At 52.5% G+C, this 27,572-nt stretch overlaps 8 protein-coding genes and 1 non-coding gene across 9 annotated transcripts; 4 read left to right on the top strand and 5 right to left on the bottom strand.

The window, feature by feature from the left end:
• Nucleotides 1–327: 327 nt before the first annotated feature.
• On the top strand, nt 328–2,151 carry BDP81DRAFT_119530 (uncharacterized protein). Its single transcript, XM_060581584.1, has one exon. It carries the CDS (start codon nt 444–446, stop codon nt 2,067–2,069), a length of 1,626 nt encoding a protein of 541 aa, XP_060439595.1. The 5' UTR covers nt 328–443; the 3' UTR covers nt 2,070–2,151.
• Nucleotides 2,152–5,859: 3,708 nt separating this feature from the next.
• BDP81DRAFT_399287 (ankyrin repeat-containing domain protein) lies at nt 5,860–7,431 on the bottom strand (the record flags this gene model as incomplete). The annotated part of the gene is made up of 2 exons (XM_060588560.1): nt 5,860–6,253; nt 6,557–7,431. 2 exons carry the CDS (start codon nt 7,429–7,431, stop codon nt 5,860–5,862), a joined length of 1,269 nt encoding a protein of 422 aa, XP_060439594.1.
• Nucleotides 7,432–9,608: 2,177 nt separating this feature from the next.
• On the top strand, nt 9,609–10,349 carry BDP81DRAFT_331832 (uncharacterized protein; the record flags this gene model as incomplete). Its single annotated transcript, XM_060585537.1, has 1 exon — nt 9,609–10,349. One exon carries the CDS (start codon nt 9,609–9,611, stop codon nt 10,347–10,349), a length of 741 nt encoding a protein of 246 aa, XP_060439593.1.
• A 910-nt stretch (nt 10,350–11,259) lies between these two features.
• BDP81DRAFT_119497 (uncharacterized protein) lies at nt 11,260–12,418 on the bottom strand. Its single transcript, XM_060581583.1, has one exon. It carries the CDS (start codon nt 12,337–12,339, stop codon nt 11,341–11,343), a length of 999 nt encoding a protein of 332 aa, XP_060439592.1. The 5' UTR covers nt 12,340–12,418; the 3' UTR covers nt 11,260–11,340.
• Nucleotides 12,419–12,448: 30 nt separating this feature from the next.
• Nucleotides 12,449–12,985, bottom strand: BDP81DRAFT_439146 (uncharacterized protein). The gene has a single exon (XM_060591379.1). It carries the CDS (start codon nt 12,845–12,847, stop codon nt 12,503–12,505), a length of 345 nt encoding a protein of 114 aa, XP_060439591.1. The 5' UTR covers nt 12,848–12,985; the 3' UTR covers nt 12,449–12,502.
• Nucleotides 12,986–14,305: 1,320 nt separating this feature from the next.
• On the bottom strand, nt 14,306–16,788 carry BDP81DRAFT_331740 (peptidase family M13; the record flags this gene model as incomplete). The annotated part of the gene is made up of 4 exons (XM_060585531.1): nt 14,306–15,676; nt 15,727–15,966; nt 16,025–16,470; nt 16,653–16,788. The coding sequence occupies 4 exons, from the start codon at nt 16,786–16,788 to the stop codon at nt 14,306–14,308; spliced, it is 2,193 nt and encodes a 730-aa protein (XP_060439590.1).
• A 2,015-nt stretch (nt 16,789–18,803) lies between these two features.
• On the top strand, nt 18,804–20,136 carry BDP81DRAFT_119450 (DnaJ domain-containing protein). Its single transcript, XM_060581582.1, has 4 exons — nt 18,804–19,047; nt 19,109–19,169; nt 19,226–19,781; nt 19,876–20,136. Exons 1-4 carry the CDS (start codon nt 19,017–19,019, stop codon nt 19,951–19,953), a joined length of 726 nt encoding a protein of 241 aa, XP_060439589.1. The 5' UTR covers nt 18,804–19,016; the 3' UTR covers nt 19,954–20,136.
• Nucleotides 20,137–20,399: 263 nt separating this feature from the next.
• On the top strand, nt 20,400–20,500 carry BDP81DRAFT_t331. Its single transcript has one exon. It is a non-coding gene; the product is annotated as a tRNA-Ser (tRNA).
• Nucleotides 20,501–26,542: 6,042 nt separating this feature from the next.
• On the bottom strand, nt 26,543–27,475 carry BDP81DRAFT_465232 (uncharacterized protein; the record flags this gene model as incomplete). The annotated part of the gene is made up of 2 exons (XM_060594256.1): nt 26,543–27,360; nt 27,424–27,475. The coding sequence occupies 2 exons, from the start codon at nt 27,473–27,475 to the stop codon at nt 26,543–26,545; spliced, it is 870 nt and encodes a 289-aa protein (XP_060439588.1).
• Between the last annotated feature and the right edge of the window lie 97 nt (nt 27,476–27,572).

The following is a 27,572-nucleotide window of genomic DNA, read 5'->3' as shown; positions in this document are numbered from 1 at the left end:
GATCCGGTGAGACTCGACTCACTCCAATTGTTGGACTCTCCTGGTCTACAATTACTCCTGCCCGGGTGTTCCTGCCTACTTTTCGTGGCCCCCGAACGTCCTGTCTCACTGTGACCACACTTTGGTCAGCTCCCAACAGTGTGGCCGAGGCCTCTTGTTCCCATTTTTACTCTCTACCTCGCTCCTTCCCTCACACCTCAGTCTCGACGACCACACACGTCTCTCACACAAGGATTAATTTCTAAAATTTCCTCCTCTCCTTGTCATACCATCCGCAACTCGCGGTTCACTTACTTATAATCACGTCTCATAACGGGTATGTTTATCCTCGTCCGCCCAAGTGGCCCTCCTGTCAAACTCATAATCCGAGCGCGAAGAACTTACCAAACTCTCTGGAGATCAGACAAACACACACAAGTAGCCGTCACTCGGCCTATTTCACCATGCCTACCAGCCTCGACCGCTTGGAGAAGCTCTTCTCCCGGAGGAAAGACTTCTCCGTCCAAACGAGCCCATCAACGCCAACCATGGAGTCATCGGGTCCCAGGACCGCAAGTTTAGATCACAGTTTTCCTCAGCCTTCCTTCATCCGTCCGCGAGTCTCCCGCATGAAGGCTAGAGAAGAGCGCATTGTAGCATCGCAAAATGAGAGACGTGCCCAGAGCCTCCCGGAGAATCAGTCCGAGCGCATCTCAATACACATCTCCCACCTAAGCAGTGCAAGCACGACAACTCTTACTCTTCCAACCCGCTCCATGTCGCTCAATCACCGCAGGGAAACTCAGCCCGTGGCAAGTTTGCGTGGATTCGATTTTCCTTTTCCTCCCACATCCCCATCCCCGGCTTCGCCTTTTAGTGCTACTTTCTCTCCGAAAACTCTCCCCACAACGCATAAGGTTTCCCTCGAGCACCGCCACAGCTCTGTCATCATCCCTCCCAGAGCCGACACCCCACCTACCTCGGACCACGAGGACGACTCAAGCATAAAGGGATCCCAGGGCCGGCCATCTTCTTCTCTCAGCAGAGATTTGCCGACACCTGCCGCATCTCCAGAAATGAAGCCCATCAACGACATGAGATCCCGGGACTCTGCAGAGCTGAGCTTGGCCAAGAGAAAGGCAGCTGCAGCAGCGACAAGACGTCGAAGAGAGGAAAAGGCAGCCGCCTTGCGCCGGCCTCAGGGCCAGTCCAGACCTCACAGGTCCATCACTTCACCAAGTCAGATCCTCAAGGGTGGAGATGTCATGGATTTCTTCAACCTCTCTGACGAAGACATCTTGGAGGAGCCAGAGTTGGAGGATGCCCCGGACACCCCGATCATGCCGGCGCCTTTACGACTACCACCCTCCCCGCCGACCCCAGCCTCTACGGTGTCATCGGTCGGTTCAAAGCGACGAACCTCATCTATTCATGCTGACGACGTCGCCAAAGAAGGAGCGCTGCAGGTCGCTCAGATTGCGGCCAAGCACAAGTTTGACCTTGTCTACATCGTCAACTTGTGGCCCGAAGGAGCGTCAGAGTTGTCGTCACCCACGTTCCGCTCTTCTATGGATTTCTCATCACGACCCTCGAGCATGAGGAACTCACTTCTTGGGCCCATGGATGGACCGATGGTGGACACAACTCCCGGTATGACCGGGCGTCTGCTTGCCGCCTACGGCTTGTCAAACCTGACCAGCCCTTTCCGCATCTCGGCTACTGTTCAGTCCAGAATCTTGAAGCAGGAGGGCTGGATGGAATACCGCAGCGATGATGCGCAGGCGGGCGAGATCGCCCGGGGTTATGGCCACGCCTTTCACACGGCCACTGGCCGAAGAGGCTCCGCGAACTCGAGTCCCCGAAGCCCGGGACCGCTAGACGTGTCCCAGAACGATCGCGGCATTGTCTTCGCCGCCTACCGCTACCCGAGCAAGGACTCCCAAACAACCGGGTGCACCAAGGAGGAGCTCGACGCATTGCGCGCAGATGCTGAAGGCCTCGTCGACTACCTTGTCGCCATTCACAAGGCGCGACGCCTCCGGGATCCCATGACACTACAGACGCTGGTCGATGAGGACGCCACGCCTTAATCAACGCCAACGCCAGCGCCACACTTTAAACACACCGACACGACCGTTTCTGATTTATACCAAACGCGCGATCAGTGCAACGGATATTAGATGATTACGACCCCGTCATTCCTTGACACATTCTTCTTTGGCTGGATTTACACATTTTGCGATTCGTCTTTGATATGATACCACATGGAGGGCGTCGTCCTCTATTCGCGACATGGACTTCGTCATTTAGCTCGAAAAAAGGACATTTTAGTCACATCCAGACGGTTCAGGTGCTAGGCATAGGCATCGAGCGTTGGAGGCGACTTTCACAGAGGCATGGCATGGAGAGGATGGGTTCTGAACTAGTCCATCCTGGACTCTTACGTAGCAAGTGGACTCGATCCATAATGAAAATAATTACTCATGATACCTCAATCCGGGTTTCTTCCCCAGCCACACTCGCGGGCCCCTGTTCTGGCCCGAGGCCACATTCCCATGACCGCATGACGAATCCGAGCGTACGCAGTCTTCGGCTTTACCGGCGCGACTCGTCTTTGGTTTCTTTTTTTCCAATAATCCGATCTTTTTGTTAATGAACTCTTTTTCATGCCTCAAAGCTATTTTTCTTCGGCTGACATGGACAGTTCATGAGTCGGGTTGATTTTTGGGGGCTGAGCCCATCAGCGTGGCGCATATAGTAATTGCCCATGGGAGAGGCCTGGCGGTTCTTGACTCTGGTAGGACTGGTAGGGCCACTGACAGGTCCCAATTTTTTTATTTTTTTTATTTTTTTTTCCCTTTCCCTCTTTCTCAATTGGGTCCCCGGCATCATCATTCCATCTGGCAGCGGGCGATTTGTAGTCACTTGCAGCCGGGGAACCCCTGGTTTCAAAACTTCCCGCGACGCTGGTTGGGTGGGGGTGGAGAGAGGAGGAGGGTGAGGAGGAGAGTATCCGGGTCCAAAAAATTTTTTTTTTTTTTTTTGATTTCTTGTCTGGGCCAGGCCTTTTTTGCTAATACTCCATTGGCAACGGGGAGGGACTCTGGGAGGCAAAAGGCAACGCCGCAAGCCCGCAACGGCAAAGCATGGTCAGGCATTGAGGAGGTCTCCGTTCGCCATGTGGTTAGAGGAGGGGGGGCTTTGGTACAATGGTACGCTGGCGTGGGTTCGCGGTGGAGTTGATGGTTTAGCCCAAGTTGAGGGCGTTGAGCGTTTGGATAACTTGGCGCCGATGGGATTTGATTATCGTTGCGTCGGGGGATTCTTTTTCTTTCTGGTTTTTTCTTCTTTTTTTTTCTTGGTCCTTGATCCTTTCATTTCTCTTTCTTCGAGAGTCTATACCCCCGCTCTTTGCTTGGTTATCTACTAGAGACCAGATGATGGAAGGTGAAGTATGCCAGGCAAAACTTTGAAAGTTTAAGGGCATGACATGAAGTCAGCTGTAGTTCTGACGACAGTCTCACAGAGAGAGAGAGAGAGAGAGAGCGGCAAACTCTGGCCGGGCCGTTCATGATTCGATGGCGAATGGCGTGTACGGCTTTTTGGGGGGGACGCGGGTACGTACGGACGTAGTGTACGGGATACTGCACGGCATGGCATCCCTGGGTTTGTGAACTTATCCAAGACCATATTGCCTACATGACTACGGATACCTACCCTGCTGCTCGCAGAACTTCCAGTGCGCCATTTCGATAGGGTTGCAGTGGATTGGGGAGAGCTCTCGAGGCTTGAACTTTTACGGGTGGTGGGAGGCGATTGCGAAGGTGGCTGTTCGGCCTTTTGCGCGTTTAATCTACGTCATTGGCAACACCAGGAAAACGGCAGGTTCCTCGGGTTAGTAATTGACTACCTGCCAAACCTTTACCTGACTCTATATCAATGGAGCGGGGGAAAGAAACCTGAACTTGATAGCTGCTTCGTGAGGTAACTATCATTGGACCGAATTTGGAAGTGGGCCAAGACCAAAGAGTTTCCGCGTCTCTTGGGTGGATGCGACGGCGGCAGGACGGCACGAGCGGCGGGACGTTGCCGGTGCCATGTCTCGACTCTCTCTGACTTACCACTCGCGACTGCGGCTTCTTTTTTCGTGCCTCTCCCCGCCACGCGCCGCCTGGATGGGCTTTTACTAGTCACCTAGTTGAACCAGTGGCGAATAGTGTGTGGTACGGATTATGATGCCAACTATTCGTACTCGTTGCGGGCTTCGCGGCTCGCGGCTCGCGCGCGCGCGCGCATGTGTGTCTTGGTTGGCAATGCAGGCTTGGGATGCATCTTACAGGGCAATCTAAGGTACGACCACTCTTGGCTGCGGCGACGGCGCGGGCGCGACATGCAGGAAGGGGGCACAGGGGAAAAGAAATGAATATTTGCTCCTGCCTGCGGTATTTCGATACCTTGCGCGCGGCTTGCCTTGCATTAAGTGCGTAAGGTAGGAGTCTCTGATACTCTGTATATGTGTCTGTGTGTGTTTCTCGGGGTTTTGATAACGGATGGAAGCCGAAGGATGGGTTGCAGTGGTAGTGACTAGTGAGTAGTATTTCGTAGTTGAATCATGGGGAGGGGGAGGGCTAATGCAGGTTGTATATCATCGATGACGGGGCGAATGTTGCATTGCTTGTGTTTAGATGGGATTCTAATGTGGTTTGGATTTGTTGGACGGTGGTATTGGACCTGAGTTTGGGCATATCTGGTTCAACCACGCATCTGGTCGGGTTTATCGTTGTTGACATTTCTTTTTTCAATGTCTCGGTAGAGTCTCGTTAAATCGCAAGGGGTTTCCCGAGTCCGAGCTGCATGTTCGCGTTCAGACGTCCGAGAAGGTGGCGTGCTTTTTGACATGCTCTTGACACTGCCACGGCTGCAGCATGCCCTCCAAGCCAGCGCTCAGACGTTGAAGAGATCGGGACCGATGGTCCGGCTCTCGAGGCGAGGTAGGATGGCGTGGATGGCGTGGATGGCGTGCTTGGACGTTCGTGGTCTGTGGGGGAAGGAAGCTATTCCCGAGATTGCTACAAGATAGAGTCCTGACTGATCGTCAATGGGTGTGGTTGCCATGGTGTTATGAGAAGCGATGATTCGATATCAGGTTGAAGATCTGGTTCGACCAGCTAGTCTCAGGGGCACCCTCTTTCCGAATTGTGTGGATAAGAGCACTGGCGGCGGTGCGATGAACTGCTCCGGTGGCGGCCAACGTCAGATCGAGCTTCTCAGACGCCATTGGATGAACTGGACGACGATCTGAGATGTCAGAAACGCCCAACCGGCTCCGAAGTATGTTTGTGACACTACATCCGGACGCCGGCGTTGTTTCTTTGGAAAGAGAGGAGGCGTATGGGAGAGGCGTTTTTGCCCGTTTACTGTCCAGGCGCGGGCGCGGGCGGAAGCGGTCTCGAAAAGGTTGAAGCTAGGTTAGTAGGCTTGAAGGGACTAGGGGAAGCGTGACTAGAGCTTCCAGGGCCGACACTAGAGTCTAGACTTGCTTTGGATACCAACGTCCGAGTTTCAACTGCGAAACGAAGGTGCGATCCAACTATACACTACTTTTTATATACTGTCTTGCAGGTACGCAGGTACGTAGAAAGGAACCATCCCAACGTCTTAAGAACCGCCTCAAGAATTCAAGGTCTTCCAGACCTCAAGAACTCTGGGCGGCATACAGCTCTCAATATCATTGCGAGCCTTTGTAATCACGTATTCCCTCTTATATGCTACAATTGGTAACGCACACTCGACGTGCCCTCATCATCCTCCTCCCCCAAGGGAAACCATCCGCCACCATCCCCAAGGACCTTGATGACGTTGGCTAATTCTTCAGCCATTTTACCACCCTGAAAAGCCGTTGTCACACAGTTCCGCGGCCAAGTTTCCGTGATAGTGTCGAACAAAGTGACGAAGCGGACTCCATTTCGGATCCATGCCAGGTGTCACAGTTTGGGAAGCTCCTTCCGTGATCAGCCATTTGATGGTACGAATTAATGCTTCATTGCCTCCGTCGTATTTTCTGAGGAAGGGTCGGGGTTGGAAAGCGGCGATCGTCGCGTGCAGCGCGAGCATGCCAATGGTGCAGGTTGTGACGCCGGAACCATCATCCTCGGCGTCTATGTCTGAGTGAACGAAGGGCTCGGCGTCGTTGGTGTAGAAGTATTCTGTAACTTGAGACCCAAGCTGACCATCGACAATCTTTTGGAGATCAACGTTTGTATCCAACAAAAATCTGTTAAGGGTGGAAGTCTTCAGCACTGGACCACTGCATTGGCATGCAATCAAGAAGCAATCGAGCATCTCTTGGTCAAGAGGCACAAAGTGTGGTTCATGTTGCTCTTTGGTATACCGCAAGAGACTCTACATCATCTTATTTAGACCCGGTGCCAGAGGATTGTAATAATCCTTGGTCCAATGCTGGGACCTTGCCTTTAAGAGTAATTGTCTCAGTTTCGAGACGACCTTTTTGTCGCCTCCTGTAGGGCAGCACCAGGCCGCTCCTGGTTCTGAAAAGAGACAATGTGTAGCATCTGACTTTGCCACGGCCGAAGAGAATTCGAAAATGTTGATTATAGGATCGGTCTTCTCAATGGCAAGAACGAATTCGAGAGCGTTTTCGTAATTGACATTACACGCGTCCGACACGAAGAACTGCTCCGGCTTCGCCCCGAGGCTTCGCAAGAGAGCCACCGATTGCGCATTATATGCCGCTAAAGCATAGTAGAGTGGCGTCGCACCGCCTTCTTCCACTCTTTCGTCAACGTCCACTCCCATGCGCTGGACGAGCTCCGTAATGATGGGCTTGTTGCCAGAAAACGCGGCGGATTGGAGCGCGGAAACCACCGCCGGACCTACGTAATCGTTCGGATCCAAACCCCACCAGTAACTGGAGAAGACCTGGTTGAAGCGAGGAAACTTTGACCGGCCCACGTTTACGCTTCGAGACGAAGCGCCGCGGGAAAGCAGTAGGCGGGCGACGGATACTTGGTGGTGGCAGATGGCAATGTGTAGGGGCCTCCAGGCCGGTACGGCTTGCCCCATCAAGAGGCGAATCGCGAGATCCTGACAGGTACCTGGGGGAATACACTGACACATAAACCTCGCCGGCATTTCCATGTCGACGGAGTGCTGCCCCAGGAGCCACTGGACGGTATCGTAGTGCCCGCCCTTCGCGGCGAGGTGCAAGGGCGTCGCGAAGCAGGCTTTCGAGAGCGCGACCTCGACACCTTGCCCGCCTGAAATCTTGCTGTCCCACTTCCGCTGCATTTCCATCCAGTCTTTGAGATGCTGGGGGGCATCTACTGAATAGATCTTGTTCATGTCGGCGCCGTGCGATGCTATGCGCTGGAGAGTGGCCAGGTTGCCTGTCGCGGCGCTCCTGGTGATGATGTCGGTGTTGCCATCGCGCATCGCTGTGAGGTATACTTCTTTCTGAAGATTCCTGTGGAATCCGATGCTGACTTGAGCGAGGGCGGCGACGTCGACACTTTCTAGAAACTTGGCAGACGTGAAGCCAGGTTTCGGCAGGAAACTCCACGCGCGATGTAGTCGGCGTCATGGTGGTTGTAGGTGAAGGATATGTGCTGTGATGAGTGGTATGGGAAGACGATCGATGCAATCAATTCGAGGTTTTTGTTTGAGTTGCTAGGGTTGATGAAACTTTTCCGAGAAAATAAAAAGAAGATGATATATATATATATATATAAGCGGAATCATATCCTTCAGTGCAAGTCATCAGGGTGACCACCAACGGGAACCTGGAAGGGGAATGGAGATAGTTTAACCTTTCTCCGTCTCTTTTGCTTCCCTTGTCAAGGTTTTGGTGCAAGAGAATATTGCGAAGCTGGAGAAACATACTTGATAAGGTGTTCTTCATGTGACTATCTCGCCCGCCGTTGAGACTCGGCCCCGGCATCTGGCCGGAAGACTGGCCCCGCCAGCATAGGCTCCCGTCTTCTGGACCCACTCCTGCGGGCCACCCAGTTCTCCGATGTAAGTGCTTTATTCAACTCGGACCGACGTCTGATATGTTAAGATACGCTCGAGCAAATTCCGTACATTGGAAAGAGGCCAGAAGCGTATACTGGCAGGTTCTTCTCCTGAGAACGAAGACTAGCAATCTTCCTGATACGCGAGAGACAGCGCGTTCCCGCGCCCTTTTTCTAACTCGGAGATACCGCTCAACGACGCCTTTTCTAAATTGCAGATCGTACAGTGGTTTTTTATGGAGAAAAGACGGTGGTGATGCTTTACATGCTGTCACAGGTAGGCCACGCCGGTCTCGCACGCCGCTGGTGACCCACCCGGCGGAAGATACCCACGTCGCCGATGACCCGCACCGCGCCGCCGCCGCGGTCAATGGCTCCTCCCACCCAAGCTTTCGTTTTTTCCCGACATTTTTTTGCGCCAGTGAACTCAATTGAACCCTGCCCGGTTCAAAAGAGATAAGGCGAGCACGCCAAATCTCCCTCACTGATGAGTAAACGCGAATGAGTAAACATGCTAGGAGCTGCTGGGTAAGTTTGTGAGTTTGATTGCCGCAATCAACGAGATAATCCCTCGCCAGATAACCATGTTGGGACTTTGGAAGTGCTTCCTTCGTAGGTGAGTGACGGCACGATGCTGCATGGGGCGGGGCATCCCTCCGGTCACGCCACCGGACACTAGTCACGGACTGCGACCGACTCAAGGGATGAGCGGGCACCGGTGGAGAACAAGCCTTGATTGTTGCGAGAGAATCCAGGCCCGATCACGCAACGTTGACGAAGGGTCTTTTCGTTGTTGTTTTTTCAAGCTTTCTCGGCGTCGGAGCAAGTGCCGCCCTGCATACCGGATCTTCCAGATGAGCTCAGCTCATTTAGTCATTCTAGTCTTTTGACTACGACATATTCTCTAGTCGCAACGCTACATTCGCATGCTAGTCTTCAGAAAGAAATCTGGGAATAACATGCGGATAAGAAAATCATGCCCATCGCTCAAAGTTTCATGATGCAGGACAAACTGACAAGGTTCAACCCGTTTTTCCCGGATGGTGCATAGCACCAGGCGGTAAGAGGTTTACCACGTAGTCCACGCTGGTTCATTGGGCCAAAAACCATCCGACGTCATGACAGGAGATCCCTCCATCCCAGGGTGCAGTAATTTATTTTACCACGAGAGACTTTTTCCTCAAGCCGAGGGCCAATTGCTAATGGCTGCCAAAGTAAGACCACGTTCCCGCCGCTAGGGCCGTCGATGCAGGCATTCCCGTTGACGGGTTGACGGGGCGGCCAACATACTTCAGCCGCCCGATGTCCGGAGAGCTGAAAAGGCTGACGTCCTGTCGTCTCTTTCCGTCCCATCTCACCTCATCTCATCTCGTCTTATCTCACTTCGCGGTTACATACGTCAGAAAACGAATTGCCATCGACTCACAAACATCTTCAAAGTCGTAGACTACCATCTCACGCGACTGAAACGAACCAGTAATTAAGAAAGCGCAGAACGATACGGGAACAGTGGCCGATTAGTTTAACCTACACGGCCGCTGCAAACGCAACCTCATAATGTCAACAACAAACGCCATCCTCACATCTTCACAGCCAACAATGACATCGCCACATCCCTCATCCCCGCAAAGCTGTCATCCGTTCCTGACACTCCCCCTCGAACTCCGCCTCCTCATCTGGGAAACCTTTGGCTCACAACCCCGCGTCTTCGAATACAGAGAAGACACCCACCTCATCAAGCCTCCCCACGAGTACCGCCACCCACGCGCCGCCGGCCTCCTCACAAACGCCGAATCGCGAAAAGCAACCCGCGCCCTCTTCCGGCCCTTCCCGCACCCGTACGACATCCAAAAGGATTCCCGCCCGTCGCCACCGCCCCTGGAATTCGTCCCGTCTTCGGATATCATCTACCTCCCACCGCTCGTCTACCGCAGACGCCTCGGCGCGTGGGATTCGCTGTGGACCACGAAACCGGGCATCGAGAATGTTGGAATTCACTGGTCTGTTCTCCTCGATGAGCGGCGTATCGCGGAGGCGCTGCGGGCTTGTTCGCGCTGTTTCACCGATGTGAGGAGGTTGTCCGTCTTCGTCGAATTTAAGCCGCTACCACAACCGGAGGAAGAAGTTGGTAATGGCGGGATTGTGAGGTTGTTGGGTCCTGCAGAGGATGAGTACCGCCTGCCGAGTTTATATGCCGAGGCGCATGGGTTGATGGATGAGTTTTGGACGTGGGGGGAGTTGAGGGCGGCACTTGAGAAGGTTAGGAAGGCGATGAAGTGGACGCCTGAGATTGAAGGGGTGTTGTATACCAGAGAGATGGAGGAGGCATCTGCTTTCTGAGATGGGATGGATTGATATCCATGGCCTCATCTTAGCTATCAATTACGACGAGGACGTCAGGCTAATTCGGGGCATGCCCTGACAGAGAGTATCAATTTTGAGGATCTATCAGGGATCAAGCTCAGCATGCGGCGCCATGATCGGGCGTGGGTCTCATGGCGTTCAGCGGGTTTTGTGTAATTTTTATGACAGGTCTGATATGAACCTGCCACTTTTGAATGAGATATCAAGTCATTTTGAGCGTTACTTGGAAATTTGCCCTTGCGTGCGTTTGCGTCAGAGTTGAAGAAAAGATCAAGTTGCTTCCTCTACTACTTTGAAAGCCATCTCATTTTCGAGGACTTCAACTATTAGAACCATGTGTGCACGGGTATCGTCTTCGACTTAATCGTACATCTCATTTCAGCTTCTATTCACGCCGTTGAGAGGGGTGCCCGTGGCCACAATCTCGTCCAAGCTCAGATCCACGTCCATCGATGTCTTAGAGGCTCATGTCTGTGATCATATCACTCTCCGCAACCTCTCCTCTAACCTCACCCACACCCTCCCTTCAGCCATATACTCATCCAAAACCTCCTCATCCTGGTCATCGTCTTCATCTCCTAATTCCGATTCGGAGAATGCTTCAAGCTCGCTATCCTCCAATTCCTCAGCTTCATACTCATACACACACTCCTCTTTGTGCTCATGTGCATCCTCCACTTCATCCTCATCTATGCCCCTTTCAAGATCCTCCTCTGCGTTCTCCTCTTCGTTCTCGTCTTCATCCCCCTCTTTACTCTCTTTATAGTCGCTGTCTTCCTCTTCGACGTAATCATCTTCTTCGATAAGCCCGTGTTGCCTCAACATCTTCTCAACCTTGGGCCTCTCAGACCAGTCATCAAAGTCATCGCAAATGGCAAGAGCCCACTCCGGCGTGATGTCCGGTCTCTCATGTAAGTCGCGAACAAAAACCTCCCAGGCTTCGTACACCCGAGCAACCCCTTTGAGATCATCCTTTCCGGATGGGAACCACGCTCCCTCTTGCGCAAGAAGTCGGATAAAGGGGGCCGACTGAGCCTAGCGGAGCGGGAAGCGGCTCGTTTTCTCGCAAGTTGCTCACCATGAGCTTCTTCATCAAGTAGACGAACGGGGTGAGAGACGGGTCCGGATCGGTGTCCCGCATGCCGATCGGATTGGCGCCCCAGGTCATCAGCCTATCCAAGGTCGTCAAGGCCCGCTTCTGATGTTCCCAGTCCATCGCACCAATCGTGACACAGAGAGCGAGCATGCCGAGAGAAGAGCCCGATAACTCGTGACGCTCTTTGTCGTAATGCATCATAGGGGGACAGGCTGCGCCCCATAAGTCTTTTCGTTCCAGATAGCTCCATCTTATGAAGTCCAAGGAGGGGGGAGCCTGCTGGAGAGTCACTGCGTCGTCCAGATCCAATGCTTCCACCAAGGGGCGGAGAATGTCCACACAGTCGCGATCTAGCTTGCAGGAGAGCTGACAGACGAGGAGAAAGGTCGACTGGAGTTCATATTGAAGCGCAGCATATTCCGGCCGGTGCGTCTGTTTGGTCTGCCGGATGAGGTCTTCGCTGATTGCGGCGAGCGAGTCGAGCGTCAGATCCCAGTAATTTTCGTGTGCATCGCCCGACGGCGTAAACAACCGCCTTAGCAGTGAAAGCCTGGGACCGCTGCATCCATAAGGGATAAACCAAAGGCAGTCCTCTACCATCGCAAGCCGCTTGGCGGCCTCGATATTACCTCTGATAATGGCATAATCGAGTGCAGTGTCGACATCAACTAGACTTGAATCGTCAAGAGAGGACGAGAACCTTATCTGCACCTTCGCCCCAAGGCTCAGCAGATGCGACACAACTTCCTGTTCCTTGTGTGGATTGTGGCTGGAGGGATGGTACTCGCAGGCGTAGTAAATTGGCGTAGCGCCCAACTCATCCGAGCTGTCCACCGGAATGCCGCGGTCCTCGACGAGATAGGTTATCATCTCCAAGTTCCCTGCACGAGCAGCGTCGTGCAGCGCATTAAGGGGCCTTGAACTTTCCAACGCGTCAAGACCCCAGACCTTCGTCCCGCTGGTGTACGGGGCGAATAGACTTGTTTCCGCACCCAATTCCGGGTCCCAGAAAGGAGACCTCTTCATGGCGTACTCACCCTATACCTGAGTCACCAGAGAGGCTCCGGCAGAGAGCAGGAGGCGAGCAATGGCGCCGTATCGTTGGCAGAGGGCTATATGTAGAAAATGTATAGGCAGGACGGTAGGAGGCGGAGAACGAGCGGGCGAATCGGCCCGATGCCCTCTTACCGATCGGCATACAATGGCACACGCTTCTTCCGGGGCCATCAACGTCGACTTTCTGCTCTAGAAGCCACTTGACCATCGTCAAGTTACCTCCTGCAGCAGCTTGGTACAGCGGCGTACCCCAAGTCGTCATCCTATCGAGGTTCAAATAGCTCATACCACAACCTATACGACGTTGGAAGTAGCGGTCCATGGGATCTGATGGTGGTGGTTCTTCTTATCCCAGCACTGCCACAGGATACGCTTTGGCGATATCTGCGCCGAAGCGATGAGCGCGTTTGAGCATATCGAGATTTCCAGTCATCAAGGCGTGGGTGACGCAATCCGAATCGTCGTCGCTTATACTCTTCATATACAAGTCGTGTTCGAGGATGTCGTGAAGTCTCTGGTTGACCCGTATCAGACGTGCCGCGTCGGACTGCGAGAGGTAGCTGCTGACGAACAGCCATAGCTCCGCCGATAGCTCATTACTCGGCATTGTAAATCCTTGCACCTTAATGCGAAGATGAATCGAGCGTCGAAGTTGATGGAGCGAGCTGCAATGACACCGATTAGTTGAGACACCACAAGTGCCCTCCAGGAACCTCTGTACGAACTACCACGGCTACAGTGCGGCCACAAACCACGGATGCCGCTTTCAACTCGTCGTGTGGTCACAATGCGGGCATCGAGATGTGTGATGATTCGAGATCGATTGTCAATTGAATGGAAGAGAATCGACCGAAGGTTATCTGAAGTAGAGGTACGGAGTACGGTCGCGTGGGCAAGCGCGTCGGTGGGTGGACATCTGGGATTATTATGCAAGTAAGAGGCGCAGCCTCGGTTGGCCAACGCCATCGCGGTCCGATTCCAACACGACGACCAATTTCACCAAAAGCAACATGGGCCACTTACTTGGGGAATAAGATAAAAGGCCACTTTTTGACGAATCATTCATGGACAGGCGGCCATTTGCTTTGTCCCCCGAGTGCCAAGATGAGATATTCTTGATACGTGATCAAGTTTATTTTCTCATTCTGGCAGATGTACGTTGTTTCTGGTGCCTTTTGGTGACTGCATTGGAGTCTGACGATCGATAGAGTAGCATCCGTACGGATGCTTGTATATCAAGGGCTGGGGCATCGTTTATTTCCCTCCGTCACAGCCGGTGCCGATCCGGACGAGAGTGGGGCCGTGTTCCGGGACGAGTGCTGTGCTCGGTATCCAATTTTGGCGATGGACACATCAGGAATCGACCCTTTTTGAGGCGCCGAATCTTTCTGCCATACCGGAAATCATGGCAAATGAGCCGCAATAGGATGATTCGATATCTACACTAATGTAAGTATACCTTCCTACAGATGCTGAGATCACCGTTCGAGTCGACGTTGAATGTCGCTCATACTAGTGCGCGCTTCCTTGCGTTGACAGATGCCTGTACTTTGACTTCCAGAAAGGAACGCAAGATGGCCGAGAACTACAACATGGAAGATTACTCATGCATGGCTCGGAGGCAGTTAAGGATTCTTGATTTAATCTATGATGCGTACAGGCTCGGAAATGCGAGCAAGGGGCGGAGTCCCCAACATCACAGCCCGGCAGCATCAAATGCCGGCGATACTCCTCCCTCAGGAGATCGAGGCTATCGGCATCTAGTGGCTCCACGTGATTTCTACCAAAGTTCACACGTAGGCTGTCTCTGAGGGCAGTTGAAAACGCTGCGAAAGTCCTTGGAGTTGTCCAAGGGCCCCTTGATGCGAGCGAAGCCTGGAGAGTGCACATCGGCTCCAAGCAGGTAAACGTCGTACACCTTCGAAGACGATACGTCACACCAATTTTGTGCCCATTTCAAGAAGAAAATCTGGTCATGCGAGAAACTTTGTAGGCCAGGCAAGTCGAAATCTTGAGACTTCTTGTCTGCCTGTAGTTTCTTCCATGCCGCATAACTTGTCGCCACTCCTCCAGCATCTGCTATGTTTTCACCGAGCGTGAAATTACCTCGAACGGGAATATGCGTGCCATTAGGCGCAATGACCGTGAACTGCTGATACTGGTTGGCGAAGCATTTGGTGCGGGTACTGAATGCCTTGAGGCTCTGCTCATCCCACCAGTTTGTGAGGGAGCCATTAGCAGCGTAATTGTGCCCGCTGTTATCAAAGCCGTGGGTGAGCTCATGACCAAGAACAGAACCAAGTGCGCCATAATTGACATATGAGGGGTAGGCAACATTATAGAGGGGCTTTTGCTGGATGCCGGCATTGATGACGATGTCGTTGAAGGTTGTAGAGTAATAAGCATTAGTTGTCGACGGGGTTTGCAGCCAAATGTTCTTATCAGCAGGCTTGCCGAGTAGAGCCCATAACGACTTGCTGGAGAAAGTCGCAAACGCAACTGCATTGTCGAAGTAGGAGTTGGTTACCTTCAGTCCAGTGTAATAGTCTGCAAGCTTGCGTGGGTTTGTGGTGTCTGGAGACACGTTGGGGTAACCGATCTTTTTGGAAATGGCATTGACCTTCACCTCGGCCTCTTTCTTGACTTCGGATGTTAGCCAATCCTTTTCGCCGAGGCGCGAGATAAAGGCCTGCTGAATCATGCCCATCATATTGACAGCCAGGTCACGAGCTTCGTTTGAGTATGCCTTATCGAGGTAGAATCGACTGAGAATCCAGCCGAGCCCGGTAGGTAGAGCACTCCATGGGATTCCCTCATCAACATGACCGACGCATTGCTGCCATCTCGGTGGCTTGCCAACCAACTCCGGATCTGTAGCGCGAAGCTTTGATTTCAAATCATTCAACCTTTCCGTGACATCTGTCTCGACGAAATTGGAGAAGGTGGTTACTGTTTTCCAGATGAAGAATCCTTGGACTGTTTCGACAGAGGTGTTGGCGAGAAGCTGAGATAGGTTGCCAAAGTAGGCGGGGGAAAACACAAGTTGATCGGGGGTATAGTCCGCGGGAATCAAGTTGTTGATGACGAAATCGTGGCCGAGTTCTGGGGCCACGCTTGTGACCTCTTCCAACTTGAAATTCCTTGCTGGCGACTTTGACGACCACTGTCAGTTCTTCGACCAGACCTAAAGGTTAGGAATACACCCACAGTTGGGCCTGCCTTACTGTCATCCGTAGCCTGCAAAGCGACCGCGTCCTTCTCAAACTTAGTGACAGCCAGAGCGAGTCTCTGAGCATTCATGACATCGAGTTTGGCCGGATGGACTGCCTGAAGCAGTGCTGCCATAATGCGCTCAAAATCCGCAACAGTATCATTATCTCGGGCTACTGAGCCTGTGAGCAACGGCGTGCCCCCGGGGATGACGTTAATGAGTGTCTTGTTCTGTATGAAATCAGTATGCCTCCATAGTGGAAGGTCCTCAGGCTCCAGGTCAACATACCGTATTCTGGTCATCAAAGTTAACAGTGACTGTCTCGAACGTAGAAATGCCGAGTTGGCTAAAGAACAGTAGTGTCTTGCCCATATTTTTGGCATCATTCTTCGAGATCTTGCGGTCCTTGTCCTCTGTGGTATTGGCCACAGGGAAGGCCTCCGCGACGCGATTGACGATGTTGATGAGGGGACCCAAGCCTGCAGCCTTGACGGCGGTGTCATTGATGCAAGCATTGTATGTCTCCACGATCAGCTGAAAGTTGTCCCGATCCACGCCTACTTGCTCCTGTGACAGCGATGTCGTGATGAATCCGGCATCTGGTCCGCTGGGATAAGTGCCTTCTACGATGTTTTTCAGCACTATTGAGACGTCACTGCCGACAATACCAAGCGATGAGACCTTTCCTTGGCCAGCCCCAGGCGCATGGGTTGCTTTCCATCCAGAACACGCATCTGCCAAGAAAGTGTATCAGCCAACCAGAGTCATGCAACAAACAGAATCCGCGGCAGTGCCGAGTAGGAGAACAACGAAAAGATATGTGAGACATGGATCGGGAGCTTGGGCGCGGGGAAAGTAGAGCTGGAAGCAATGCGAGTGGGGGGAAACAAAAGGCAATTGGAGTCGTGCGACGCACATTTGTCAAAGTCTGTGCACGGATCGATGTCGGTATGGTTCGGTGCGAGACTCATGAGAATGTTCGAGGCGATCTCGAGACAGATCGGTGTGGTGCAAAGGCTGCTGCCGTCCGCGGCCGCAGTGAGGGGAGCCATTTTGCCGACAGTCGAGCAGTACTTGGAACGTCCGTACGCAACTAGCATTACAAGTCAGCTAAGGAGCTTTTGGTCAGTTGGAGTACCGGATAGACAGACCTTGAGATTAAGAAGCGACCTGGCGAGCCGGATAGGGAAGCTGAGGCGCTCGATACTGGAACCAGAAGTGCCTTTCACCGACAAGCAGACGCCCAAGTTAATGAGAGAGAAGGAATCTGGCGAGGATCGGTTGGAGCTGGTTCATCCAGTGTGGTCTCGGGGACGAGCTGGTCCCTATATATAATGGCTCGTAAAGGGAGGAAAGAATATGCTTTTCCTGCAAACCTTTTTTGGTCTAAACAATGTCGGGCATCGAGAACCATAGAATGCAGGATAAAGATGCCAAAAGCGGTAATGAGAGGGCGGCGGCGGTGTGGTGTCGTTGATGTCGCAGAAGAAGAAAGGCAGCGAGGCGTTGATCCAGTTCTCTTTAGGTAGTCCAAAGGTACATCAACAGAGCAGGTACCTGCCCTTCTCAACTTTCTCACGATCTTCACTGCCTCTAGCCAAGGCAGAGTCCGGTCAATTACACCTTCCTAACCCATCCTTAGACGTGCAGGAACATCGCGGGCGAGGCTGCCTTGTTTCCTGCCAAGACTGCCATTCGCCAAACTCAAGCCAACCCCAGCTCGTTAACACATCGGAAGTCTATGTGGTGACGGAGTCAACTCGGCGGATGTTCAAATGTGCATGCGGCGAAGGTAAGCGTTGCGGAGAAATGCAGCACAAAAGTGCCGCTCGCCAAGGATCGGGGACTTTCGCAGAGTAACCTCTGACCTGACATCTCAGCCGCGGGAAGCCGATTCCGACTCCCCGTCCCGGCTCCCCCGCGTTTCTTAGCTTATTCTCCCAAGCTGAGTGGCACGATGTCGATCATCTATGTGCGTTGTTGCGCAAGCATCGCTCGCCATTCGAGGCTGCCGGATGGACTGGTACTTTTGCCCAGAACGCACAGCTGGAATGTTGGGCTGATGTGTGGCTGCGAGTGAGCTTCCGTACTGAATAGGTACCCCAAGCTGGTTTCGTAATGCCATGTGGACGCACGTGTGTCCCAAAAAGCCGACATTTTGGTTAGCGTGTTGGTCAATAGAACGGCGCGACTTGTTCCTAGAGACTAGCTGGTGTTCTATCAATTGCAGCGGAGTACGGTGTATCAGTTGTTCAACTTCAACAAAAGAATGTAGGAGATGAGGGTCGGTGACTAGACCACACAATGGCCCCAGACCGCGAACCGTAGGAATAACCACTTGGCAAATGTGATGGCAACGCCAAGAGCCTTCGCATGACTGTTAAGCAACAGCCGACTCTCGGCAGACCTGCATTTTGACTTCCTCAGAATAGCCTTTTAGCATGAACCTAGCTTCGAAAGCTCGAACATGCGTGCAATATGCCTCACAGGGTCTCTGAAATGTGCAACGAGTCGTTGGGTAGTCATTCCCTCCCAGGATCCAATGGGATGAAAACCTTCGACGGAGACCGTTTTCGAAAACGAATGCGGCATGATCCTTTCGCAGCTTGCTTCGCCTCGAAAAGAGCACGCGAGACCAGACGATGGCGCTCCTCGATCGCAGAGCCTCAAAGTACAGTAGTGTTACCGTTCCTGGCGTCGGAGCACAATGATAGATCCTTCATCCGGGCAGATGGGTCGATACTTGGGATGAGAAGGTCTACACTAGGTGTGACTGAAAGCGTTCGGCCATTGCGGGGACTCCAAGACTTTGGCGCTGCTGATGATTCGATCTTGGCGCTTGCCATGGGCCACGCTCTAGCTCTGAAGAGCTATAGCTATCACCAAGCTCTTGAAGGTAGGTAGAAGTGTGAGAAGATGCCAGGGAAGATGTCGAAGGAGGAGGAGGAGGGGCAGCTGGGCACGTGCTTGCTAGACTGACCTGTGCGCTCCTTACCTCAGCACTGCCGCACAGACCATGTCAAAAGACTTGAAGTGGGGGAATCCCCGGAGGCAATGCCCCGCAAGCCGATCAAGCCACGTTCACCCTTTGGTTTCATGCGCCACAATGACGTTAATGTCAGTCACGCCTGGTTCCTCGGGGAGGCGATACCTCAAGCGCAATCTTCCACTTGATCACCTTAAGCTCGCAGCCTCTCCTACTCCCTTACCGTGCGGGTTTTATCGCTATTTTCACATCTAGAACAAGCCTCTTGTACCTTGAGTCCTATCGATCATCAAGATGGCGAACACGGGCGCCCCTCCAAACTACTGTAAGCTTCCCTCCAATACCCCACCATAGCTACCGAGCCGCGACTAACATTGCGCCTAAAGACAAGATCCTCGAGATTTCGGAGGCGGCCACGACCCAGCAAGTTCGCGATGCGTACAAGAAGTAAGGGATCCAAAATATCGAGCCCAAGCTTCCTCAAACTGACCTTTACTTCCCAGAGCCGCCTTGAAGACACACCCAGACAGGGTTCCCGCCGACTCGCCCGAGCGAGCAACGCGCACCCGCAAGTTCCAGCTTGTGAACGACGCATACTACACCTTATCCGACACACAAAGACGCAGAGAATACGACGCCCAGCGAAAGATCTTTGGCGCATCCGCTGGTACAACATACGGCGACTTTTCCGACGACGACGATTCTGACCCGGAGGAAGTACCCCCGCAGGCCGGCTCCAATACACAAAACGCCTACTCGTGGGCATGGAACTTCTTCACCGGCGGGAAGCAAGGCCAGCAGAATGAGGGACAGCGCGCGCAGGCAGATAACGCACAGTTTGGCGATGTGTTTGAGGAGATGCTGAGAGAAGAGGGCATGGCCGAGGAGGGTACGAACCGCCCGACGAGCTCATTCTGGAGCATGGTTGGCGGTCTTAGTGGTGGCGCTCTGGGCTTCATTGTCGGAAATATGCCTGGTGCGCTGGCGGGTGCTGTCGCTGGAAACAGGCTTGGCTCTGTTCGAGATGCGAAGGGCAAGAGTGTCTATGCCGTTTTCCAGGTCAGTGCGAATCTGGAGATATCAACCGGGTATATCCCGTCAGCCCCTCTCCCTATTCTGTCATTTTACGTGGGTGAAGGCTAACTTATCGCAGGACCTTCCGCAGGCAGATCGTGCGAGATTACTCACCCAGTTGGCTGCCAAGGTGTTCAGCCACACTGTAGGAGCTTAGGGAATTTTGGGATTTCAGATGGGTTCAGGATGATATCACATGGGCAGCTCGGAGTTTTGGGTCGGGTCAAGATCGGTATGAATAGGTAGTTTCACCAGGCCACCTTGGCACTTTGGCATCAATATACTAGATAGCTTTTATCCCTTCAAAAGTCCTACGTGTCGCCAAAAGTATTATTACGCCTTTGTACAGCACAGCTTGACGAGCCTTCCCTCCCTTTGACACAACATGATCTACGGTTGGATGGACCCTGCCTCGACACAGACTGTGGCCATCACTGACCAGCATCTCACCAATGCCACTCTCAGTCATAACTCCGCCAGTCTCCACGAGCCATTGCCAAAATGGTGCCCGCGACTCCGCCTGTGGATGTGCAGCGGGGTGAAGCGGGGTTGTTGCTCAATATGGGCGGCTCCCCACTAAGGATCTCCATCAATTAGTCACTAGTCAAGGTGCCAGAGTGGTTAATGGGCTGCCCTGCTATCATACCTTGATTCCAGATCAGGCAGTGGCTTCGGTCGCGCAGGTTCGAATCCTGTCCTTGACGCAATAAACTTTTTGTCTCTTTGACTCATTTTCTATGTTGGGCGACCTTATGCGATGTTTTTGGATTGTTTTGGTGAATATCTGTAAACAATAGTTGAATAGACCGGGGCCTTCGGCACTGCACTGGCCTCCCGGGTGTCCGAGCGGCAGCACACCGGAGCTAGCCCGCCTTCTAACCCACATCCTCCGCAAGATCAAATCGTCACGGTCCGAAGATCACTTCAATTTCGGTTCCAATGGTACGGATCTGTCTGTATTCGTTACTTGAGATCGGTAGCTAACTTGAAGTCCTAAATACTTCCCTTACGCTGCATCTGAATGCGCTCTGGTATCATTTTCTTATTAAGAAGGGAAGTTATCTTCGGCGGGAGCCCATCGATAAAGGACGCCGTGGGGTTTGCACTCAAAAGATGCTGAGAAGGCTTCGTGGACAGCGTATCAATCTCAACATCCCAATCTTCCTGACTCGGCTCTTTGTAGTGGTAGTGTGGCAGGTGCAGGTGGGTCACGTGAGGCAGCTCCTTCACATCTCGGAGCTGCCCCACCTACACCTTGCCCAGATATCCAGCCCAGCCAGCGCTCAGCTTTTCCTATCATCATCATCATCAGATCCAATACAGTAGTATTGCCTCCACAGGTTATGAGAGCCCAGCGTTGACTCTTTTTCTTTTTACCCCATATGAATTGATCGCCCAGCTCTGCGTAGAGCCCGTTCAATTGAGCAGTTACTAATCTGTCGACCAGAGATCGCGGCGTCGCGACTGGCAACGGCAGAGGTACAGATTCCTCAAAAAAACAAAACAATAACAGACGCGACCGTACAGGCCGTCTACACCTATACACACACTATCACGAATCTTTCACCTCCATCGTCATCATGGCTGGCAACCGCGCCCGCTGGGAGGTGCCCGACCTCAAGGGAGAAGAAAATTGGGACCAATGGTACGCAGTACTGCATCTCACCCTTGAGACTCTCGATTACGAGAAGTACGTCGATAAAGACGTCTCTCAACCCCATCGCGATGATCCTATCACTCCAGCGCAGGCTGTGGCCTTCACTACTTGGAAGAGCCAGCGCATTGAAACGTACGGCATCATCATCGCATCAATCAGCAAAGTCCTCGATCGTCTCCTCGCTGATGGATACGACATCAAGACGGCTGACCGCAACCCCTTCCTTCTCATGAACAAATTGAAGACCATCATCCCCAAGATTTCAGAGGATGCCGTCGCCGAGCTCGTTCGAGAGCTCTGCAACCTCAAGCGAAAGGACTTCTCAGATACTCATAAGTATCTCCAGCGTGGCCAGTATCTCATTCGTCGTATCGATGAGCTGGTCCCCTCTTGGCACAAGAAAGCCATGTTCATCCTACTCAACGGATGCCAACAAGAATATCCAGCACTTTACGACAAGTACGTCGAGGACAACACCAAGACTCTTGAAGATCTCACACGCGATCTCACATTCAAGGCCAATGCCGAAAGGACTGCTTCACTCAATGCCGCGAAGGGCTACGTCGCCGTTGGAAACAACAGCAACGGCAACAACAAGGCCTCCGGTAACACCTCAAACAACAATCAGCGACCTAACAACAACTACAATGGTCCTGACTGCCAACACTGCGGCAAGAAACATGCGACTACCTCTTGCTGGGTCGCCCATCCCGACCTCATCCCATCCAACCATAAGTACCGTGAGAACCTGCTCAAGAAAGCTGCTGCTCATACTTGTACCTCCGAATGCCGGGAGGGTAAGGCAGTCGCGGTCAAGGCTACGCCGAACGTTCTCCACCAGAACACAATGGGACATACAGTCTTGCCGTGCTCAACTTCGATGGCAACGGGCAGAATTAACCGTGACGACATTATCCTGGATTCCGGGTGCTCGCGAACCACTTTCAACAACCTCAGTTGGTTCACCTCCTTCACCGAGGCAATACTGCCACCCATGGAAGTCGCCAACGGTCAGTACGCATCGCCAGCTGGTTACGGCACGGTTTACTTCACTGCCGTTGATCCAGATGACAGCAACAAGGTGGTCGACTGGTCAATTGAGGATGTACAGTACTGCCCTGACTGCCCAGTCAACCTGCTGAGTCAAGGCACACTCCGTCAGCAGGGCTACAAGGTCAGCGACGACACTATCCACTTTGGAAACAACGTCGCGATCGCCAAACTCGATTGGCATAACAATGTTGCCGTTATCGTCACCAACAACTACGAAGGCCCGAAAATTAACGCGGCCCTTAACCTTGCTATGGTAAGCAAGAATAACAACAAAGTCACATTTGACCTTATGCACAAGCGACTTTGCCACGCGGGCAAGAGCAGGGTCGTTGAAGCCTGCCGTCGTGTGGGCATAACTTTTCCTCAACAATAAATTGACACCTTTCACTGCGAGGCTTGCCACCTAGGCAAATCTCAACAACTCATCAGCAGAGAAACCCCCATTCGAGAGGCCCAGCCCGGTCATCTCATTCACATGGACTTGGTACAATTCGAACCCTTGTCCTATACAAAGTCACGTTATCTAATTCACATGATCGACGCGCGTACAGGCTTCCAGTGGCGATACTTGCTCAAGAGCAAGCGTGCTGACGAAGTGCTTGATCGTATCGAAGAATTCATCAACTTCTTCGAAAACCAGACCAACCTTTCGATTAAGGCGTTTCAAATAGACAACGGCACCGAGCTTTTCAATGCTCTTTCGCAGGAGCTGTACACCAAACGAGGCATTAAAGTCAAATTGACTGTTGCTGACACCCCAAGCATGAATGGAAAGGCAGAGCGAGCTGGCCGGACTTTTGCAGAGGCGGCCCGAACCATGCTGATTGACGCCAACCTTCCTGATTATCTCTGGGACTATGCCGTCACCACAGTCATCACGATTGCCAACCTGTTGCCCAAAGCAACCAATCCAGGCCATCTCAGCCCCCACGAGATGCTCGCGAAAGATCTCAATCTTGACGAAGCCCATCACGTACCGTATATCCACCATATCCGCACTTTCGGCTGCGTTGCCTATCTCCACCGCAAGGGGTCATTGCAACCAGCCCGCGCCAACAAGATGGAGACAAGAGCCATCAAGGGATATCTCGTTGGATACGACTCACTTCACGGCCATCTCTTCTACGTCTACGTACCTCAAAGCCACAAGGTATACCGCTGCCGCGATGTTCGTTTCTATGAACAGGGCAAGCACCAGGACGAAGACAATGACCCAACCATTGATCACGATGCCATTTTTGCTGATCCAGACACCAGCACCTCATCTGTTGAGTATGAAGGAGCACAGAAGTCGTCCAGCACTCCTGACCGCCAGGACGAAACCACTGACAACAAGTCTGCCGAAGAGGCAACTACCCAAAACCCTCTTCCAACCCCTGAACCAGACAGCCCTATTGATCAGCAGATGTCTGCTAACATAACTGTTCAACAGCACGATACTGATACATCTTTCGATAACGCTATCGAAGAAGCTATCCAACAGGATATAGATGAAGCAACTATAGTAGTTGCCACAGAAGATCACGATCTTCAACCTACAACACAACCAACTAGACGAACTCGTCAATCTCGCCCTCCTCCAAGCCAACCAAACAGAGCCTCAACACGTGAGCATGTCAGAAACTCACAGGGCACTTGGGTCAAGAAGAGGGGCGGTTTCAGCGGTTGCTCTCTCCGAGGCAACACGTATGCCAAGTCTGATGGTTATCAACAAGCCTATGTCAGCCTTGACACAGTTGTGTGGGAAGACAACCAGCCTCCAGTATTATCTGCTATCGCCGCTGCCGCACTCGCTGGTCCAACCGTACCTCGCACTTTCAAGCAGGCCAAAGAGGGTCCTGAGTGGGACAAGTGGCAACCTGCTTTTGATAAGCAAATCAAGGCGCTACAGCAAGCCGAAGCCTGGGAACTCGTTGACCCTCCAACCGGAGAAAAGATTCTTCCTGGCCAATGGATATGCGATATCAAGTCTGACGGCAGATATCGTGCCCGATGGGTTGTCTGTGGCAACCACGCGGTATCTGACTGGTCCGCTGAACAATTGTACGCAGCTGTCGCTAATGCAACCTCTATCCGTGTTTTCTTTGCTGTTGTTGCAACCAAGACCTACATCGCAGAGTTATTCGATTACGACACAGCTTTTCTTCACGCCTCTATCCCGGACGATACCAAGGTGTACGTCCAGCAGCCCCATGGCTATCGCCAAGGAGACAAAGTCTGCCTCCTCAAGCGTGCCCTTTACGGCCACCCCATGGCACCTGCGAAGTCTGCCTTTTTATCCATGACGAGTACAACTGCATTGTTTTGATGTATGTTGATGACAACGTCATCGCTGCTCCAGACCGGAACACTATTCGCAAAGTCAAGGATCTCCTTAAGTCATTTGTCAGCATGAAAGAACTGGGAGACGTTCAGAGATTCCTAGGTTACGAAGTCTGTCGCAATGAGAGAGCCAAGACCCTCCACCTATCACAAGCCGAATTCTGTCGCAGGATGCTTCAGAAGTTCGGATACGTGGACCTCCATCCAGTCCGCACACCAATGGATCACAATATCGTCGCCAAGTGGCCAGTTGAGTATGAACCAGTTGAAACTGACCGTTGCAAGCTGTACTTGCAAATGACAGGCTCTATTAATTTCCTCTCGACCGGTACGCGCCCCGATATAACTTACGCAACTAGCAAACTCTGCGAAGCCAACAGCCGCCCTGGTGAGCACCACTTCGCAGCAATCAAGCACCTCATGAGATACCTCACTGGCACAGTCGACCTCGGCATCACCTTTGACGCTTCTATGCCTATTGATGACCTCGGACTCCATGCTGCCAGCGACGCGGCCTTTGGCGACTGTCGCCTTACCCGAGTGAGCACTGGAGAATACGTCGTTATCCTTGCCGGTGGCCCAGTGATATGGAAGTCGAAGAAACAGACTTACGTCACAACCAGCTCCACGGAAGCTGAATTCATTAACCTTACTCCAACGGGACTTTCGGTCCAATGGGTTCATAAGCTGCTGAGACTTCTCGGCTGCACTCAACCTCGTCCTACGGTCCTACTTACTGATTCCCGCAACGCGCTGATCAACGTAACGAATCCACTAAACCAGGCGCGAACCAGGAACATCGATCTACGATACAAGTGGATCATCGATCAAGTCAAAAACGGCTTGTTCAACCTCAAACTTATCCGAACACATGACATGCCTGCTGACGGACTCACGAAGCCGTTAAATCACGAGAAGCACGCCAACTTCGTCAAAATGCTTGGCCTTACGAAAATCGCTTGCAAATGAGCATATAGATATCCTTATACCCGACCGAACAAACAAGGGATAAAGGATTATTTGGCTCAGGCACAGGACGGAGGATATAGGCGGAGCATGGGATACAGCGGAGGACTAATTGGGATTGTCGGTATTTGAGCCTGCTTCTCACATGTACGATAGTTTTCACTGTGGCTGGCCTGAGGGGCGGTGTGGCAGGTGCAGGTGGGTCACGTGAGGCAGCTCCTTCACATCTCGGAGCTGCCCCACCTACACCTTGCCCAGATATCCAGCCCAGCCAGCGCTCAGCTTTTCCTATCATCATCATCATCAGATCCAATACAGTAGTATTGCCTCCACAGGTAGTCCGGTGATGCCCGTACCTTCTGAATGAAACTCGATTTAGCCCTTGGCCGTGATTGCTGACCCGAGCCCACAAACTTCACCATCATCAAGACCCAATTGAAAAGGGCCAGCGCTACAACTTCCGACACCTTTAACATGTGCTGAGCAGTTACTCGGCCCACAGATTGGACAGACTTGCCCGAGACGCTGTGGTCGCTGCTGTCATTGACGAGCGTCTCGTCACCCGCAGAGAATTCGCTTCCGTTCTTTACCGGCGACGCTTGACGCTCGATCGCTACCTTAGCGGGCTGGTGGAGGAACTTCGATAAAACATCCACCCCGGATTCTTGAACCTCATCGATCTCTTGAGAAGGTGCTTCTATCGAAGGAGATACCTCTTCAAAGGTTGCTGGCATAGGTGGCGGCATCTCTACCGGGGAGTCATCGTGGTTTCCTTCTGCATTGCCATGTTCAGACCGTGTGCAATCCCGTCGAGCTGTTTCTTGAAGACCGATGTTGCCGAAGATAGATCGATCTCGGTTGTCATCGAGTTGTCAGTGTCGCCTGACTTCGAGCAGAAGCGCAGAAGCTTGTGTCTGCTTTGCCGCATCTTGCTTTTGAGACGACCCTCGACTTCAACGCACATGATGATCGGTCTTCCGCTGTGTTCGAACGCAAAGCCGGTATGGAAGTTGTGTTTTCGAAATGGATTGTTGTATATTTCGCTTTCGTTGAGCTCCCACTCGAGAGACCGGAACCCTTCTCCGTTCTTTGCCCGCTTTACCGTTCCTTTGAAAGTCCAGCTGTCGATAACCTCTCTCATCTTACTCTGACGAGTTCCCATTCCCCCTAATTCAAAGAAGCCCCCAGCTCCAAGCGTGGGTTCGAAAGCCCTCGCCCTGATCTCCGAAGTGACAATTCTTGGACCTGTGAGAAACTGGGGCCCAAAGAACTCTGTCACTTGTACCGCATAATCTGATTCTAACGACGTTCGAACGTGCCTTTGTGTTCGTCTACCACCTCTAGCGTCGAGTCCAAGTGTATTTTGCTCGCTCAAAGTAATGAGCACAGTGGCGTTACTGGGAGTGTGTCCCGGGGGTTGCTTGATTGTTATATCGATGTAAACTATACCGGCAGGATGTCTGCTAGGACCAAGGACACCCCATTGTGCCTTCCTCCACTGGTATTTGCATTGGACTTGAACTTTTACGATAGTGCCGGATCCCAGGCATAGGTGAGACCCCCGGGCTGCCTCCTAATCGAAGCGCTCGAAATCTTGCCAGCCGAATCGGCGAATGCCTAGTTCGGGACGGAAAGAGGGCGCTCTCCCATTTGCTAGGTGTTCGATCGCTGTACCGGTCATGTTCGGAGTGTCTTTGTGTATCACGATACAGGCAGTTGAAGCAAAAAAGTTGGGGGGTTTTTTTTTTTTGGAAAGTCAGGGAAGGCTCTGACAGCGT

Source organism: Colletotrichum phormii, assembly GCF_030913505.1.
Source record: "Colletotrichum phormii strain CBS 102054 chromosome Unknown BDP81scaffold_28, whole genome shotgun sequence".
Lineage (NCBI taxonomy): Eukaryota > Fungi > Ascomycota > Sordariomycetes > Glomerellales > Glomerellaceae > Colletotrichum > Colletotrichum phormii.
Note: the sequence above shows the minus strand (reverse complement) of the source record. Positions and strands in the feature narration are given on the sequence as shown.

Coding starts and splice junctions, on each gene's coding strand:
- BDP81DRAFT_119450 (XM_060581582.1), top strand. CDS start 19,017: ATGGCGAACACGGGCGCCCCTCCAAACTACT. Junction 19,048..19,108: donor GGGCGCCCCTCCAAACTACT/GTAAGCTTCCCT, acceptor TTGCGCCTAAAG/ACAAGATCCTCGAGATTTCG. Junction 19,782..19,875: donor GTGTCTATGCCGTTTTCCAG/GTCAGTGCGAAT, acceptor AACTTATCGCAG/GACCTTCCGCAGGCAGATCG.
- BDP81DRAFT_439146 (XM_060591379.1), bottom strand. CDS start 12,847: ATGGACCGCTACTTCCAACGTCGTATAGGTTGTGGTATGAGCTATTTG.
- BDP81DRAFT_119497 (XM_060581583.1), bottom strand. CDS start 12,339: ATGATAACCTATCTCGTCGAGGACCGCGGCATTCCGGTGGACAGCTCG.
- BDP81DRAFT_119530 (XM_060581584.1), top strand. CDS start 444: ATGCCTACCAGCCTCGACCGCTTGGAGAAGCTCTTCTCCCGGAGGAAA.